The sequence below is a fragment of the Apodemus sylvaticus genome, chromosome 3, assembly GCF_947179515.1.
Source record: "Apodemus sylvaticus chromosome 3, mApoSyl1.1, whole genome shotgun sequence".
Lineage (NCBI taxonomy): Eukaryota > Metazoa > Chordata > Mammalia > Rodentia > Muridae > Apodemus > Apodemus sylvaticus.
Genome location: NC_067474.1, coordinates 33,083,269 through 33,101,477, shown reverse-complemented (window position 1 = coordinate 33,101,477; position 18,209 = coordinate 33,083,269). Strand labels below are relative to the sequence as shown.

Sequence of the window (18,209 nt, the reverse complement as noted above, 5' to 3'; positions counted from 1 at the left end):
AATAAGTATATTAATATATACAGTGGCGTCCTTGTTCTTTTAGTCTACCAAAGTTGCTGGAGTTGAAGTGGAAGTTGGCTTAGATTTGGACTATTACTATATTTTCTAGAGGTTCGAATCATCATGGAATGATTCTGACAGAGTTTGCCCAGGGCCCTGAGCACATGAACTGAGGGTTACATTACTGAACTATTTAGAATTTGAGGAACAAAACCTTACTCCAACCTAGTCACACTGGAAAATCACAAACACTTTAACTGAAAGAATACAGTGGATAAAAATAAATACATTTATAAAATCAGTAAGCTAATACCACGTACCCATAAGACACAAAAGAACTATGAAAAACCAAGGCAACCTGACTCTTCCAAAAATTATCAATTCCAAGCAATGGATCCTGGTGAGAATGAGTAAATTGTCAGGTCAGAGAATTCAAAAGGAAGACTATAAGAATATCCACTGATGTCAAGTAAAATAACAGAATATGAAAGGCTGAAGACAAGGTACCTGCATGCCTGCAGACAGACAGACCAATATGGATATTCTCTCTCTCCTTCCCTCTTTCTCTCTCCTTCCCTCTCTCTTTCTTCCTCCCCCTCTCCCTCTCTCTCCCTCCACTCCCTCTCTCTCCCTCCCTCCCTCCTTCTCTCTCTCTTTCTCTCTCTCTCCCTCCCTCCCTCCTTCTCTCTCTTTCTCTCTCTCCCTCCCTCCTTCTCTCTCTCTCTCCCTCCCTCCTTCCTTCTCTCTCTCTCTCTCTCTCTCTCTCTCTCTCTCTCTCTCACACACACACACACACACACACAAATGAAAAAAAGCACTACTATATGACCCAGTGTTTGGGTACATAACCAAAGAAATGTTAGTGAGCATATCACAGAGATATCCCTGCAGCATTAGTATCACCATGTTATGGAATCAGCCTAGGTGTCTATCAGCTGCTGAATAAACACTGAGAATATCACGATGAAATGTATAATTTTGTATGCTAACATAATGAGTTAGTTTCTGAAGAAAATTGACATATACACATAAAGGATTTTAAGAAGCTATAAAGAACTAACTTATGTTATTTGCTAGGATATGGACAAATCCTACTAAGCAAAATAAGCTAGTGTCAGGAAAACACTTATCTGGTTTTATTTCTCATTTGTAGAGCCTAGATTTTACACAGATACATAAAGCCAAGTATATGACATGAAAGCAGAGAAACTGGAAGAAGGAAAGTATCTAGCAAAAGGAAATAGAATAAATGGAGGAAGTGTATAGGAGATAAATATGGCCAAAATACATGATAGGCTGAAACTGTCTTTACACAAGCCCCCTATAGGAAGTAAAAGGGAGTCAGTTAGAGATATGGGAGGAAATAAAATAGGTGGCAATAAGAGAGGATAGTGAGTGTGATTTTATATGCACCTGTGAAAATTTCAAAGTGAACCCTGTTTTGCATGATTAACATATAACAATGTAATAGGATTTACTGATATAAGCAACACTCTTGGAATAAAATGATTTAAATAAATGTCAATTTTTAAAAAAAAATAGATATTGGAGTACAGAGAGGGCTCAGCTGTTGAGGACTGGATTCCTATACCCTAGCAATAAATAATCTCAAAAATATTTCAAATAAACAAATGAATTAAAAATATTTGAGAATAAATTAAGTCCATGAATATACTCTGAATATACAAAATACTGTTGAAAAACATTAAGGATCTAAATAAATAGAAACTGGGCTAGAATATTTAATATGATTAAGATGGCTATACTCCTCAAATTGCTATACAATCAATGAAATATAATGCCAACAGGGTGTGGTTCATGCAGAGTCTCCATTCTGTGGTTACTTCCCCAGGGCTAAGATTACATACAGGTTTATAGCAACATGCTCAGCATTTACGATACTATGTCAAATGCCTGGTGTACTGCTACAAATAAACATTGGTAACTTCTACCACTTGTTTAAAAACAGGTTCTTCTGGGGTTGGAGAAATGGTTCAGTAGTTAAGAACACTGACTGCTCTTTGAAGGTCCTGAGTTCAAATGCCAGCAATCATATGGTGACTCACAACCATCAGTAAAGAGATCTGATGCCCTCTTCTGGGGTGTCTGAAGACAGCTACAGTGTACTTACATATAATAAATAACAAACAAACAAACAAAAAATAGGTACTTCTCAGCATTTACAAACTTAATTGATCAAACACAGTAAATGATTTAGGCTACTTGATAAAACTGGAAATTGTAAGCATTCTGACTCTCATCCTTTACAGTACAGGAGTCTCTCCTTCCTTAACTTGCTGGTATCAGGTAGGCAGAGACGGATGTGGCCTTCCTCAGATCACACTGTCACTGACCGACTCACCTTATGAGCAGCAGAGCTTGACTCCTTTTTCTGCAGTGCTCTTTTTGCATACTCTAGCGCTTCATACACCAACACTTTCTTTTCTTCTTCCGAAGTCTTACTGAGATGTGCTACATCACGTGATGCTCGTGCCAGCCGCCACAGTAGCTCTCCGTCATCACTAATTTTAGGCAAGATAGAAAAACATCTTACTCCACACTGAAAAATGGTTAAAGGTCGTACCACTAATGACAGTTCTTTCAGCTTAACTAGGATATAGCAATTATCATATAAGAGACATTATCAATATTTTCTTTCATAAAAACCCTTATGTGCTAAAATCAGTTGAAAATTTCCAAATTATTTGCAAATATTAACTTATCAATTATAATATCTAAAACACTGACTTCCTTAGAAAATATTTTTGTATTTCAGTTCTCTATACACTTGTCCTCAAGCTCAAAATGTAACACAAGACTTGATTTATTAAGCCTATTTCATTCAATTTCTACCTGGTTCAGAGTGCCATAAAATACACTAGCTTTATGGACAGGATCATATTCTATAGAAATGATACTGCCAAATCCTTTGCTCCAAATACATTTGCCAAACAACAGATGTGTGATAGTTTCTTATCTATACATGACTGAATGATTGAAATAATGCAATCTGAAACTAAATTCTGAGTTTCAGTGCCATGATGCTGTACGGCATATAGTAAGTAAGGGCAGTGTACTTCTTGAAGAACTATTATTCAGATTCAATCATATAAAACAAAAATGGTTAACAAATTAAAAATTGATAAAAATGTTTAACCCTGAATTACTTTTTATTAAATATGTGTATTTAAACCTAATTTATATTTTTCTTTGTTAACAAAAAATAGTATTCACTTTAAAATGTTGAAGCTAAAGGAATCAACAGTATGTTTTTTTATTCATTTACACAGAATAATTACACCTCACAGCTTATTGTTCAAAGAAGCAAGATAAAATGCCAAAACAGCTAACTCATGAAGACGGAAAGACGATTCTACAGATATCTATCTACTAAAGTTGGTAAGGTCTCCTGGTGGGAGACCTTTGGAAACTATTAACAAAATAAAGATGAAAAGCAACTCAATATTTCCAGATTAGGAGGATGAAGTAAATACCTGGAAATGTCCTTTTCGCCACCTTCCCTTTTAAACAGTACATGCTGACATTCTACACAAACCATGTAGTCTAGAACTAAAGGCAGAAAACACAAGTATTTGTGTTTCTTTGAAAACTCTTTCTAAACACAAGTGCCATTCAGAACCATAGAACCAGCCTAAACTCCAGTAAATTCATTTAAATCTTATACCAATCAGTAATTACTGTTTTAAAAAACAAGAAGTGTAAGTGATTAGAAAATGTATATATTTAGTGACACTTCTATGAACCAATGCAAAATAGAAAAAAATATTTCAAGATTCCAAAAAAGAGCAATCTTTAAAAATCAATAAGATTTAAATAGCACTTTTCAGTTATTTAAATGATGATTTACTATAAACTGAACTGAACTCTGAGATATAATACTTTGAAGAACAAATTATATAAAAGTTTTAATACCAAGAACAATTTTATTTTTAACAAAATATTTTTGAGTTAATCTCAATCCCAGGCCAATCATATACTGCTTACCTTTCCTTGTACTGTATAAGCAACTGATAAAGCTTTTCTGTTTCTCCACTTTCATAGAGGTAGTCTGCTTGCTGAAGTATTTCTTCAACTTCCAAAATCATGAAATGAAAAAAAGTATCACTTTTATATATGTTTAAAAATCCAGACTGAGAAACTATCTTTAAGTCAGAAATTCCGAACCATCCAGATAAAAGTACTACTGTGGTAAGCATGAAGTCATTATAGTGAGTAATCTGCTGAAACCACAGGGATACAAATCAGAGAATTTAAGACACTAAATTTGATGAATACAGTTTTAAAAACTGAAAAGGGTGGTTTCTTATGCGGTATTTATGGCTTCGAAACCTGTACAATCTTTTTGCTGCTGATGCTAATGTATGAGTGCCATACACTGTAGGAAATGATAATATAGACTGGAGAGATTGCTCAGTGGTTACAGCTAGAGTTTGGTTCCTAGTGTATCTAGATGGTGGATCACAACAACCTACATCTCCAGCTGTCGGGTGCCAGATGCTCTCTCTTATCCTGCTTGGGTAAATGTTCATTCATACCACTTCCACCACCACCACCACCATTACCACCTCCTCCACCACCACCACCACCACCACCTCCATTACCACACCACCCCCATCACCACTACCACCCCACCACCACCTCCACCACCACTACCACCCCACCACCATTTGACTCCAATTTCTTTATTATATATTGTAATATAATAAATTATATTCTATAGGCTTTGAAATATATGTAATCTCTTCTGACTCTAAATAGGAATTCTGAAAACTAAAGAGTATATGATATGTAAGAAAAATGCAGTTATAATACCACAGGCTCATATAGGTACTCGGGTAGGAGTATGCAGACCACTCCAATTTCATATCTGAAAATTGGTTGTTGTCTCATTTAGCATTCCAAACTATTATGAAAATGTTTAAAAATAAGCTATGCTACCAACACAGAAACCACATTCTATAAAACAAACTAAACTTTTAGTATAAATTACTTTCAACTTAAATTATGACAATATAGATATACTGAGATGAGAAAGAAATGAAACTATAAAATGAAATCTTAAGCTTGACATAAAATGAATGCACACCAATTCAGAACAGTTCTGAAAAACTTTTCAAAGAAAGAAATGCCAATTATGTGAAATCTGTCAGGTACATGGACCAGGACCCTTTGGCTTTCTAGTTATTCTAGTGAAATGAACTGCAGTCACATCAGAGTCATTAGGACAAAATTAAAATATCCCTTACATTTTTCTCAAAATTCCCATACTCCGTGAAAATTTCCATACTCCCGTGTTTTCTTTGTATAGTGTTTAATACATGAAAGATATGTATAGTGACGGTCAAGGATCAATATATTATGATGATCCAGGGCCAAGGCAAATCTTTCACACCAGTTGTTAGCACTGTGTCTAAACTCCACCCCACAGTTACCGGGCAACAGCCGCTATAGAAGGGCTGCTTGCCCCTCCTCCCTCTCGTGCTCTCTTGCTTCTCTCTTGCTTCTCTCTTGCCCTCTTCCCTACTCTTTCCCTTCTCCATTCTCTTTCCCCTTTTTCCATGTGTTCATGGCAGCCTCTACTTCTCCACTTTTTCCCTCTCTCTGCCTTTCTCTGCCTCTACTACCCTCTTGACTCCTCCCTATGCCCTGAATAAACTCTATTCTATACTATACCATCATGTGGCCGGTTCCTCAGGGGGAAGGGATGCCTGCCTCTGCATGTGCCCTCTGAGACATCCCCTTGCCCCATACTTCACTCCCCCCATAAAACATATGTCCTATCTCTTTATCTTTTTATAAACCTATCACCAGTTATTCTGTGTGTCTCAGTAGTACAGTAAAAAATGTCATTAAAAAATACTAGGAAACAGTACGTAAGTGATATTGGACATCTACGGGCTTGTCCATCCTTGAAGAGGAATGTTTCAAAGGTAAAGAAAGAAGGGAAGGCGAGTGATACATAAAGAACAGTTAGGTCGCTCACTTGTGACTAACTCATCTTCTAAGTGGTTTACCAGTGAGTTTCCACCTTCAGGCAAGTACTGTGAATATATTAATCTATCCCACAGAGGTTAAATGTGTCCATTTAAAAAATAATAATAAAAATAGTTTTTGAAACTCTAGTGTTTATTTGGTTCATGCCACAGACTGGGTATTTGCTACCATCTTGTGGTAAGCTCAAAAATTACCACTTAAAAATGAAAATATTCCTCTTAGGACTTTTGCACAGTGGTTGAGTGAGTGTACCCAGTATGCAAAAAGTCAAGTACCTTGCTGAGAAAGAAAAAAGAAATTGATATTAAGAGGCCCAGAAAACCAGCCCTGTAGTCATGAAATGGCATAGAATCTGCCACTTTTACCAATATGCCATAGGACAGACTCGATCTGAGAAGCGCACACAGCTCACTCTGGAAGAATACACACAACCGCAGGCATCCGGGCAGTTGGCAGGGGTCTAAGGCAAGCCTCCCTGGAGACCAGCGCCAGCATCACTGATTTCTTTGCTTCTTTCCTTTGTAATTTCCTGCCCAGTGGTGTGCTGAATCAATTTAACTTTCTTTCCTCTCTACTGACTTGGAATATACTCTATATTCGTTCTTTCTTTAGTTATCTGTGGTGATCTAGATAAGAATAGTCCCCATTTATTTGGCTTACATATTTGAATGCTTAGTCAACAGGGACTGGCACTTTTTTTGGGGGGGGGGGTCCCCCTGAGACAGGGTTTCTCTGTGTAGCCCTGGCTGTCCTGGAATTCACTCTGTAGACCAGGCTGGCCTCACACTCAGAAATCCGCCTGCCTCTGCCTCCCACATGCCTTTTGAAAAGGATTAGGAAGTGTGGCTTTGTTGGAGGAAGTGTCACTGGCCATGGGCTTTGAAGGTTCAAAAGCACAAGTCAAGTCCCTGAGTCTCTCTTCTTGCTGCTTGTGGATCGATCAAGCTACCTCTCCAGCATCATGCCTGCCTGTGTGCTGCCATGCTTCCCACTACGATGAGAATGGGCAAAACTCCAGAAACTGTAAGCCATCCCCAAATAAATACTTTCCTTTATAGTTATACGGGTCACAGAGTCTCTTCACAGCAATAGAACACCAAATAAAAACAATCATTCTTAATTTTTCCACCTTTATAATGTATTTGACAATGTCTGATGTTAGGATAGGCACACTACCTTTAATCACAACTTAGGAGATAGAGGCAGTTGGAACTGCTCTACATAATGAATTCCAGCCCAGCCAGAAATACCTAGTAAAATCCCACCTTAAAATAAGAGGACAGAAACAATGTTGGAAGTTAATCACTTTCCCATAGAATATACTTCTGAACTGTGGCCACAGCCTTACAGGTAGGTACTAGGTGGGTGCAATGCCACTGTACTACACACCCAGCTCTTATATTTTTTCACAAAGTCTCTCTGTGTAGACCAGGCTGGCCTCAAACACTAGATTCTCCCACCCTAGCCTCTCAAGTGTGGGGATTACTGTTTGGTCTTTAAATCAGCCCTTAAATATTTTTCTTGCATACAGTTTGTGCTTGCTTGAATTTCACATATAATAGTTTTACTCATGACTCATTGTACTACTACTTCCAAAACTTACTTCCTGAGGCATTTATTCCATGTTCACCACTTGAGTAGTCCATATTTTATTAAGCCTTTAAAAACAATCATCCCAATTTTCCAGACCACTAATCTCAGCTTCTTTTTTTATTATTTCCTTCCCTTTACTTAACTGAGGTTTCTGATAGTCTCTTACTAGTATCGAATGTTGGATACTTTATTCCTTCAGTGTTTCATGATAGGAAACACCACCACAAATGTTCTAATTTCCATTTTAGCCTATTGTTATTCCATGTTTTATCCTTCTTTGTGAATTATTTAGAAATAATTATAGTTATTTAGAAATAATATAGAATTATTTAGAAATAATAATTAGAAATAATGAATAAAGTTTTCAATCATACTGAATTTCCTTGGCCACCTTTTCATTGTTACATTAGGACTGGAAATATGAATGAATGATAATTTTATTAGTAGTAGTGGGGACTGAACTCAGGATCAAGACCTTTCTGCCATGGCCTTGTGCTTATGATTAGAAAAAAAATGGCTTTCTGTATTATAAAGTACACATTACCTTTTTATTCCTCTTGGGTTTATTTTTTTAGGTGGCTTCTTAAGAAGCCCAAGTTTGTCTTGAACCAAAAAAAAAAATTCAGTCCTATGAGGTCCAGAATGTTATGTCAATTTCAAAGATGCTGGAAGGGCAGGCACGTACCAACTCTATGTACAAGTATGCACTACTTTTAAACAGGATCTTGTAAACAATGATTTTTGTTGATTCCTATTCATCATATAGACTATGTACTATCATTGTATTGCCCCAAATTTCTATGTCCTTGTATATGTCTTATTATTTAATCCATTTTTTAAATTTTTATATTTTTGAGACAGGGTCTTTTTTTTTTTATTTGATATAATTTATTTACATTTCAAATGATTTCCCCTTTTCTAGCCCCCCCCCCCCACTCCCCGAAAGTCCCGTAAGCCCCCTTCTCTTCCCCTGTCCTCCCTCCCACCCCTTCCCAGTTCCCCGTTCTGGTTTTGCCGAATACTGTTTCACTGAGTCTTTCCAGAACCAGGGACCACTCCTCCTTTCTTCTTGTATCTCATTTGATGTGTGGATTATGTTTTGGGTATTCCAGTTTTCTAGGTTAATAACCACTTATTAGTGAGTGCATACCATGATTCACCTTTTGAGTCTGGGTTACCTCACTTAGTATGATGTTCTCTAGCTCCATCCATTTGCCTAAGAATTTCATGAATTCATTGTTTCTAATGGCTGAATAGTACTCCATTGTGTAGATATACCACATTTTTTGCATCCACTCTTCTGTCGAGGGATACCTGGGTTCTTTCCAGCATCTGGCAATTACAAATAGGGCTGCTATGAACATAGTAGAGCATGTATCCTTATTACATGGTGGGGAATCCTCTGGGTATATGCCCAGGAGTGGTATAGCAGGATCTTCTGGAAGTGAGGTGCCCAGTTTTCGGAGGAACCGCCAGACTGCTTTCCAGAGTGGTTGTACCAATTTGCACCCCCACCAGCAGTGGAGGAGTGTTCCTCTTTCTCCACACCCTCTCTAACACCTGCTGTCTCCTGAATTTTTAATCTTAGCCATTCTGACTGGTGTAAGATGAAATCTCAGGGTTGTTTTGATTTGCATTTCCCTAATGACTAATGAAGTTGAGCATTTTTTAAGATGCTTCTCCGCCATCCGAAGTTCTTCAGGTGAGAATTCTTTGTTTAACTCTATACCCCATTTTTTAATAGGGTTGTTCGGTTTTCTGGAGTCTAACTTCTTGAGTTCTTTATATATATTGGATATTAGCCCTCTATCTGATGTAGGATTGGTGAAGATCTTTTCCCAATTTGTTGGTTGCCGATCTGTCCTCTTGATGGTGTCCTTTGCCTTACAGAAACTCTGTAACCTTATGAGGTCCCATTTGTCAATTCTTGCTCTTAGAGCATGCTATTGGTGTTCTGTTCAGAAACTTTCTCCCTGTACCGATGTCCTCAAGGGTCTTCCCCAGTTTCTTTTCTATTAGCTTCAGAGTGTCTGGCTTTATGTGGAGGTCCTTGATCCATTTGGATTTGAGCTTAGTACAAGGAGACAAGGATAAATCAATTAGCATTCTTCTGCATGCTGACCTCCAGTTGAACCAGCACCATTTGTTGAAAAGGCTATCTTTTTTTCCATTGGATGTTTTCAGCCTCTTTGTCGAGGATCAAGTGGCCATAGGTGTGTGGGTTCATTTCTGGATCTTCAATCCTGTTCCATTGATCCTCCTGCCTGTCACTGTACCAATACCATGCAGTTTTTAACACTATTGCTCTGTAGTATTGCTTGAGGTCAGGGATACTGATTCCCCCAGATTTTCTTTTGTTGCTGAGAATAGTTTTAGCTATCCTGGGTTTTTTGTTGTTCCAGATGAATTTGATAATTGCTCTTTCTAACTCTGTGAAGAATTGAGTTGGGATTTTGATGGGTATTGCATTGAATCTGTATATTGCTTTTGGCAAAATGGCCATTTTAACTATATTGATTCTACCGATCCATGAGCATGGGAGGTTTTCCCATTTTTTGAGGTTTGAGACAGGGTCTTAACTAGTGAATTGGCTAACCCAGAACTGAAAGAAATCTGCTTTCCTCTCCCTTAGTACTGGGACTAAAGGTGGGCACCATCATACCCTAGTGATTTACTGTTGGCTTTTCTTTTCTTTTCTTTTCTTTTCTTTTCTTTTCTTTTCTTTTCTTCTCTTTTTTCTTCTCTTCTCTTCTCTTCTCTTTTCTTTTTAATCTGAGTTAACTTGGCATGGGCAGGCTCCTCTACATAAAGGGTTCTACGTTAGCCAGGACTAAACAGTAAGACCCTGTCTAAAACAAACAAATAAAACAAAACAAACAAAAAATCCAGAATCCCCAAAATATGGACATCATGAAACAAAACCCAAAAATCTGAAGTAGCCATTCACTAAAATATATATATATATATATGTGCTGCAAGGGAGGTGGGATGAATGAATGAATGAATGAATGAACAAATCTCATGCAGCTGTAATCCTAAGAAGATATATGTAGGGCTTCCCATATCCTAGCTCAAGTGACCCTCAGAAGATAGTAATGACATTTCCTCCCATATATCTTCACCCCAACTACCTCACACACATAAAGCCTCAAGAAGACCTAGCTCCTGAAAGTGTATTTTTAAAGTAACAAATATATATGGATTTTTTTTCATCCTAGACAGAATCTCACTGTGTAACCATGGTATACAGTAAAAATCAGTAGGTAGAGAAGGTTGGCCTTTAACTTATGAAGATCCACCTGTCTCTGCCTCCTGAGTACTAGGACTAAATAAATATGTGTGTACCACATCAGACTTCAATTATCCATTTTCTTAAAGACAAGATAGTCCCAAATAAATGAAATAAACAACTATCTTGTTTTTATTTGTTTTTCACAGTTTTTTGTTGTTGTTGTTGTTGGCTCTTACTATGTACCTCTGGCTATCCTGGAACTTGCTATGTGGTCCAGGCTGGCCTATTACTCACAGAGATCTAGATGTATCATGCCTGACCCTGCCAACTAATTAATAACAACTTTAGGTTGTTGTATCAGAACTTTAAAAGAACATCAGTTCAGTATTAAGTATTCTCCTTCCTCACTCATATTCTCTTTTAGGGTTATGAAAGTATCAATCCATAAATAGAAGTAGTATTTTTCTTATACACTAAAAGCATGCCACTTACTATATCAACTGAATTAAGGAGACTTTTTTTGATGGGTCAGTCTTAAAGTGTTTAGTCTCTTTTATGTCAGAGAAGAAAGATAATGGAATTTCACCACTTTTCAATCACTTATCTGATAATTGATATCAAGCTGCATTCTATCTGTAAATAAAATAATGCCCTCTCCAAGTTCTCAACTAGAGAATAGCTACTTTATTATAAAAGGAGTGTGTAACACCTTGGCACCAGAGAAGTAAAGAAACACTTCTTTAAAAGTGTGTTCTAAAGCAGAGGGTGACAAACTTCTGCAATCTACACCTCTAGAGTTTTTAGTTTGTAGGCCATTCATTGCCTTTTGCTGTCTTATTCTTTCTACACATACAAAGCACCTTCACATTTTTCAAAATGTAAACAAAAATTCTTAGCTCAAGAGTCCTAAAAAGAGTCCTTATCAGATAAGTGGATAAAGGAAGTCCCCACCAAGACTGACAAGGTAAGTTCTATCTATGGCCCTACACAGTAAAAGGAGAGATTTCCTGAAAGTTCTCCACTACCATGCTGTGGGGACCTCCACCAGCACAGATACAAAATTACATAAAAATGTAAATTAAGACATATATATATATATGCTGACTGACAAAGAAGAACAGATAACACTATTAATTTTATTATGCATTCAAATAGGCTAATGACAAAATCTCAAAATAGGGGGCTAGCTCAGGAAGTAAAGAGCTTATTGTGTAAGCGTGATGACCTGAGTTTAGATCCCCAGCAGCCATATAAAAAGCTGATTGTATAATTACAGATTACATCTCTAATCCCAGCACTGGAAAGCAGAGCTCCAGGATCAGTGACTTTGTCTCAGAAAATAAGCTGGAGGGGCTGGAGAGATGGCTCAGCAGTTAAGAGCACTGGCTGTTCTTCTAGAGGTCCTGGGTTCAATTCTCAGTGCCCGCATGCCAGATCACAACAGTTTATACCAGTACACTTATGGTATTGATGCGTTTTTTTTCTCATGTGCAGATATATGCAAACCTAACACCTACATACATAAAATAATGATGATGATGATGGTGACGATGAAGACAATGATGATGATACAGCTGGACAGCCAAAGAAGAGGCCATGATATTCATCTCTGGCCTCTGCATATGCACACAGAGGTATACATCCACTCACCCACAGAATAAATCAAGATCTTTAATTTATGCTTACCTTTGGCTGTAGCATGAACCACAGCAGCCTGAGAAATGACTTGATAGGTTTCAAAACCCAGATAAGACAAGGCTGAGAATAAAAGGCCTCTCTTGAAAGGTCTTGTATTTCCTATTACCTATAGAAAACAATATATTAAAATTATGAAACTCAAGAAATTTCTACCCCAATCAAAACATACCCATTTTCTCTCACCTGCAAAGCAAGTTATTATAGAATGCTAGAAGTCGAAAGAAATAGTTTACCAATTCTTTACTAAAACTATTTCAAACCTTGCATTCAGTATATCTTAGTAATGGAAGTTGTAGTTTGTCTAATGGTCAGTTGTAGACTAGAAATGTAACTCAGTGGTGAAACATCATGCAAAAGACACTTGGGTGGAGACCCAGAACCTCAAGAAGGACGAATGAATGAGTGGACAAGTGAATTAATATGGCAAAAATGACTTATATTTTTATGGAAATCTTTTTACAGAGACATAGGCACTTTAAATTGTGTGGAACAATATTATTAACAAATTATTCAATTAATTCAATGATACTTTAAATCAACACTTAATGAATGCTAATTATAGACAAGTTGAAAACTCCAATAATTACTACACATGAAAATAATATACAGCTCTCAGTGACCCCACAGTTTTTAAGAAGAGAATGAATAATAATATTTAAGACGGGCCTGGCAGACAGAGAGAATGGAGCTGGTGGAGGTCCTGAAGTGCGGCCTGCGGCAGGTCACTGGCCACGGTGGCCTGAGGGGCCTCCTACGGGTTTTCTTCAGGTCAAATGATATAAGGGTTGGTACACTGGTGGGAGAAGACAAATATGGAAACAAATACTACAAAGACAACAAGCAATTTTTTGGCCGGCACTGCTGGGTCATGTACACCACCAAGATGAACGGCAAAAACACGTTCTGGGACGTGAACAGAAGCGTGGTGCCTCCTGAGTGGCACAGCTGGCTTCACTGCATGACTGACAACCCTCCAATGACAAAACCACTGACTACTCGTAAATTCATCTACACAAACCATAAATTCAATGTGAGTGCCACTCCAGAGCAGTATGTTCCTTATTCTACTACTAGAAAGAAGATTCATGAATGGGTCCCACCTTCGACACCTTACAAGTGACAACAGCAAAGACTGTTCCCGCACTTCCAGCCTAGTGCAGGACCATCCTAGCAGCTGACCATGAACTTGATTAAAATTGCTTGACCTAGCAAAACAACAAAAAAACAAACAACAACAAAAAAAAGATGGGTGTGGCAGCACATGCCTATCACTTAGGACCAGGAAGATATTCAAGGTATAAACTGGGGAAAACCATTTCATCACCACAATCAATATAATAAGCATACTCATCAACACAGAACTGCCCTCTTTGTAGTGACTTCCCAGCACTGGGTTTAAATTCTGGTTAAAACATTTCAGTTTGTTTTTGAAATATTCTCATGGCTTTCTTCCTGTCTCATGACTGTCCCTTCTCTTCGTTCATCTCTAATATCTTCTTGCCTGTTTGTTGTTTGTGTCTAAAGCTTAATCCTAAACCTCTTGTGTGTGTGTGTGTGTGTGTGTGTGTATTTGTGATCTTATTTTTTCTCACACTCTTAAATGCCAGATTTGACCCATTCTGTCTCTAGCCTGGATGTCTCTTCTAAACTTGAGAATCACTCAACATCTGTTTCTACATGAAGTTTATTATGAATTTCATCTCCTCTCAGTTGTCCCTATGATGGTAAATGGGAGCTGTCTTCTAATTGTCCCCCTTTTTGTTTGTTTTAATTTTTAGATTCATCTATTGTATTTATGTGCATGAGCACTCTACCTGAATGTAGGTATACGTACCATGCACTTGCCTGGTACCTGCAGAGGATAGAAGAGGGTGTCAAATCCCCTGGAACTGGAGTTGCCAAAGGCTGGAAGCTACCATGTAGGTACTGGAAATGGACACTGGGTCCTCTTAAAGAACACCAAGCATTCATAACAAGTGCTACTTAGCTATCTCTCCAGCCTACTTATTCAGTTTTTTAAAATAAACAAAAAGCCACTGATGCATCTAGATTTTCTCACAATCCATATTTAATCCACATCTAAACTTCTGATGTAGTCTTAGACAAGAAAATGGAAAATTCAACACATTCCATTTTGCTGAATATTCTGGTAAAATCAAATATTCAAGATATTAGTACTAGTGAATTAAAAACAAATCAACAGCAAAATAGCATTTTATTTTCTGAATGTATTCTTACTTTCTAAAAACAGATTAGTGGTGTAGACCAGTTTAAAGAGTTTTGCCAAGCATGTAAGAAACTCTGGATTGCATCTTTAACATCATATTAACTGGTCATAATGGTGGTTCTTCTGTAATCACAGTACCGGCCAGGAAGGTAAGCACAAGAGGATCAGGAGTTTGAGGTCACCCTTGGCTACATATCTTGGACACATACAATCTTGTTGAAAGAAAGAAAGAAAGAAAGAAAGAAAGAAAGAAAGAAAGAAAGAAAGAAAGAAAGAAAGAAAGAAAGAAAGAAAGAAAGAAAGAAAAGGAAAGGAAAGGAAAGGAAAGAAAAGAAAGAAAGGAAAAGAAAAGACAAGAAAGAAAGGAAAAGAAAAGACAAGAAAAGAAAAGAAACAGGGATGGATGGAGGAGAAAGAAAGAAAGAAAGGAAGGAAGGAAGGAAGGAAGGAAGGAAGGAAGGAAGGAAGGAAGGAAGGAAGGAAAGAAGGAAGGAAGGAAGGAAAAGAGAAAATGAAATGAAAGAAAGAGAAAAAAGAAGAGGAGGAGAAATGTTGGACAAGGGAGAAGGTATGGTAGGCTCATAGGTATAATTTTGGTGCCTAGAAAAAAAATGGAAAGAGCAAGAATTTTAACATTAAGTCTTAGTAGCCTATTAATAAACAGGTAAAGACACAGTAGAAAGGATGAACATAGTACTGTAATTTGAGAAAATGTCACATTTAGAATGTCCAACTTTTTGTGGTTAAGTAATACACAGGTTTCTTAAATGGGGGTTGCATGGCTGTTGAATATTTCTCATTGTAATGTCATAAGCTAACAGTTCATCTCCTGATTTCTTATCAGTTTGATTAATATGAAGCAACCTGTTATTCATCTCTGGGAAACTAGATGAAAATGATGTTTCTATACTTAAAAAAATCAAAGGCCCAGAATACCTTCAAGATACTGCTAACTTTAAGAATATATCCAACAGCTAGAACATACCACTTCACCTTGTACCTCTACAGTAGAGCGCAATGCCTTTCATAATGAGTTCTTCAAAACAAACAAACCTCTTGAGGGAGCATAGAGATGACTCAGGGGATACAAGGAAGCTGCCACCAGAGCCTTAGAACCTGAGTTCCATCACTGGGACCCACATGATGAAAGGAGAACCAGAGTCCCACAAGTTATCCTCTGACCTACCTCCACATGCATGCTCGTGCGTGCATCCCAACACATTCACAGAAAGTGAAATGAAATAATTCCTACAAACATTTCCTATGTAAAAGAAGTATGCTGTCAGACATATTTTTCCTCAACATTAATTTTACCAATTTTTGAGCCAGAAATGTAAAAGAAATAATCAGCAGATGGGAAAGAATGTGCTACCATTCTTCTTCTTTCCTAATTTTTGCCAAGGTATCTTCCTTTTAAATCTTAGAATTCTTATGTGATGGATACAAGGCCTTTTCTTGGAGAAATATTAAATACTTTCAATATTTTAACATAACTTTAAAATACAATATATATGAACCAGATGTGGTGCTGTCAGCATTTGGGTGGCAGACACACATGAATTTCTGTCAGAAAGGCTTGCACGAGGTCGTCGAATCCTGTATTTACTATTGAGTGGTGTAAGTCGGTGAGATGTCAAGGTCAGAGAGTGACTTTGGGTCCCTTCTCTCCTTCCACTCTGCTCAGAGGATCAAGCAGCTCCGCTCTAGAGTTCTCTGAAGCTGAGTGTCAGAAGGCAGTTTATCCGGTGTGTACTACTTTCCCTTACAAGGACTGTGGATTTACTGACCTTCTTCCTTCCTTCCACCCCCTGCCCATTCTAAGAAAAGGTAGCTTCAATGTCTGGCAACAGCAGCATTGTGGAGAAACTATCTGCCTACTGCCATATGAAAGTGTTGAAGCAGAACTTCCTCCTATCCTCAGAAACTGAGTTTTCAAAACAAAACAAGCAAAAAACCAGAACATACAAACAAACAAAAAACCCAAGAAGCTGGAGAGATAACTCATAACTTAAGAGCACTAGCTCTTCTTCCAGAGGACCCAGGTTCGATGCCCAGCATTGATATGGTAACTAGGTACTAGGTGTACATTTGGTGCACATACATACATGCAGGCAAAACTCATAATACACATAAGTTAAATTAAATTTTTAAACAAGGATAAAGGAAGGTAGATTGTTGGTTTAACTTTCACACCTGGAATACTAGCACTCAGAAGGCTAAGGCAAGAAAACCACTTGGGGTACTAGTTAAACTCAAAGCCTTGCATAGCCTGTCCAAAACAAGCAAACAAACCCATCCACGAAACAAAACCCTGAGCTGTTAAAGGACACTTCAACAGTTGAAAGCCTGACTAAACCTCAGGAGAGATCTTAAGTTAGACACCCAGTTAAGCCATATCTAGATTCCTGACCTACACAGACCACGGATAGTAACTGTATAAAGCAAGCATTTAAAGGCCATATTTTAGGGCTTAAAATATCAAAAAAGATAAAAATATATCTTAAGGATGGATACCATCCATTTTCAAGAATATAGACAGTCATAGCAAGTCTAATAAAAACATCAGAAATGAGACAATAAAGAAAAAAGAATCTCAACAGCTTTAACATGAATAAAACCCAAGAAACTCAAGGATAATTACTGTAAAAATAAATTCTCTCACTTATTGAAAATTTCAAAGTTACATTCACAACTATTTTTGCTCCCAGGTGCGAGGCAAAGGCTTATTAACACTGAGCCTTTAGTGTTTATTTATTTATTATTTATTTATTTATACTGTTTATTTTGGGACAAGCTCTCATTAAACCGCCCAGACTAGCCCTGAACCTGCCCGACACAAGCCAAGCCAACCATGAACTTGCGATCCTCCTTCCCCGGACTCTGCAGTAGCTGGGACTACAGCACTGAGCCACGGGACGGGACGGAGCTGTCTGAGGTTATTAACCTGAGTCCAGGGACCGTGGGTGGCTTCGCTTTGCTGAAAGCGACTTTCTCCACGGTCAAAGTTCTTTCACCTTCCTGTTCTACTTTCGGACAGGCAGGGCAGAGCGCGCACCCCTCCGTCCGAGGGCCAGCGGTCTCAGCGGTGTGCCAAGCGGAGGCTCCGCGACCCCGGGGCCCGCATGCAGGACCCCCAGACCTGGAGATGGGGACACCCCCGCCGCCACGCCGACAGCGGGTTACCTCGGAAGCGCGGAATCCCCGGGTGCCACAGCGCCCACGGCTGCCCCAGGTCCCCGTCAGCGGACAGACGCTCTGCTCCGCTCCGCGTCGCAGAGGGAGAAGACGCCACAGTCGCGAGGACAGGGCCATGACTGACAGCTTCCCAGCCGGACTGACTCCGCGTTCCAGGGCTTGACAGGACGGGGCGGGGCGAAAGTCATCTCCGGAACGGAGTTCCAGCGGCCGGCCTGCACCACCTCCCTCACGCCCTCCCCTCGCTTC

General features: G+C 38.5%; 2 protein-coding genes across 3 annotated transcripts in view; one reads left to right on the top strand and one right to left on the bottom strand.

The window, feature by feature from the left end:
• Rmdn1 (regulator of microtubule dynamics 1) overlaps positions 1-18,209 on the bottom strand; it is a 36,459-nt gene extending 18,250 nt beyond the window's left edge. For both annotated transcript variants that reach the window (XR_007976970.1, XM_052176133.1), the window contains exons 1-4: positions 17,949-18,209; positions 12,527-12,644; positions 4,006-4,093; positions 2,363-2,522 (exon numbers count right to left, since the gene is read on the bottom strand). Coding sequence is in view for 1 of the 2 variants with exons in the window: in XM_052176133.1 (XP_052032093.1) it covers positions 2,363-2,522; positions 4,006-4,093; positions 12,527-12,644; positions 17,949-18,077 (495 nt within the window). In the remaining variant the exon portion in view is untranslated. The remainder of the gene's footprint in view (positions 1-2,362; positions 2,523-4,005; positions 4,094-12,526; positions 12,645-17,948) is intronic.
• On the top strand, positions 13,221-13,753 carry LOC127680581 (NADH dehydrogenase [ubiquinone] 1 alpha subcomplex subunit 12-like). The gene has a single exon (XM_052176134.1). The coding sequence runs from the start codon at positions 13,221-13,223 to the stop codon at positions 13,656-13,658; it is 438 nt and encodes a 145-aa protein (XP_052032094.1). The 3' UTR covers positions 13,659-13,753.

Coding starts and splice junctions, on each gene's coding strand:
- LOC127680581 (XM_052176134.1), top strand. CDS start 13,221: ATGGAGCTGGTGGAGGTCCTGAAGTGCGGCCTGCGGCAGGTCACTGGC.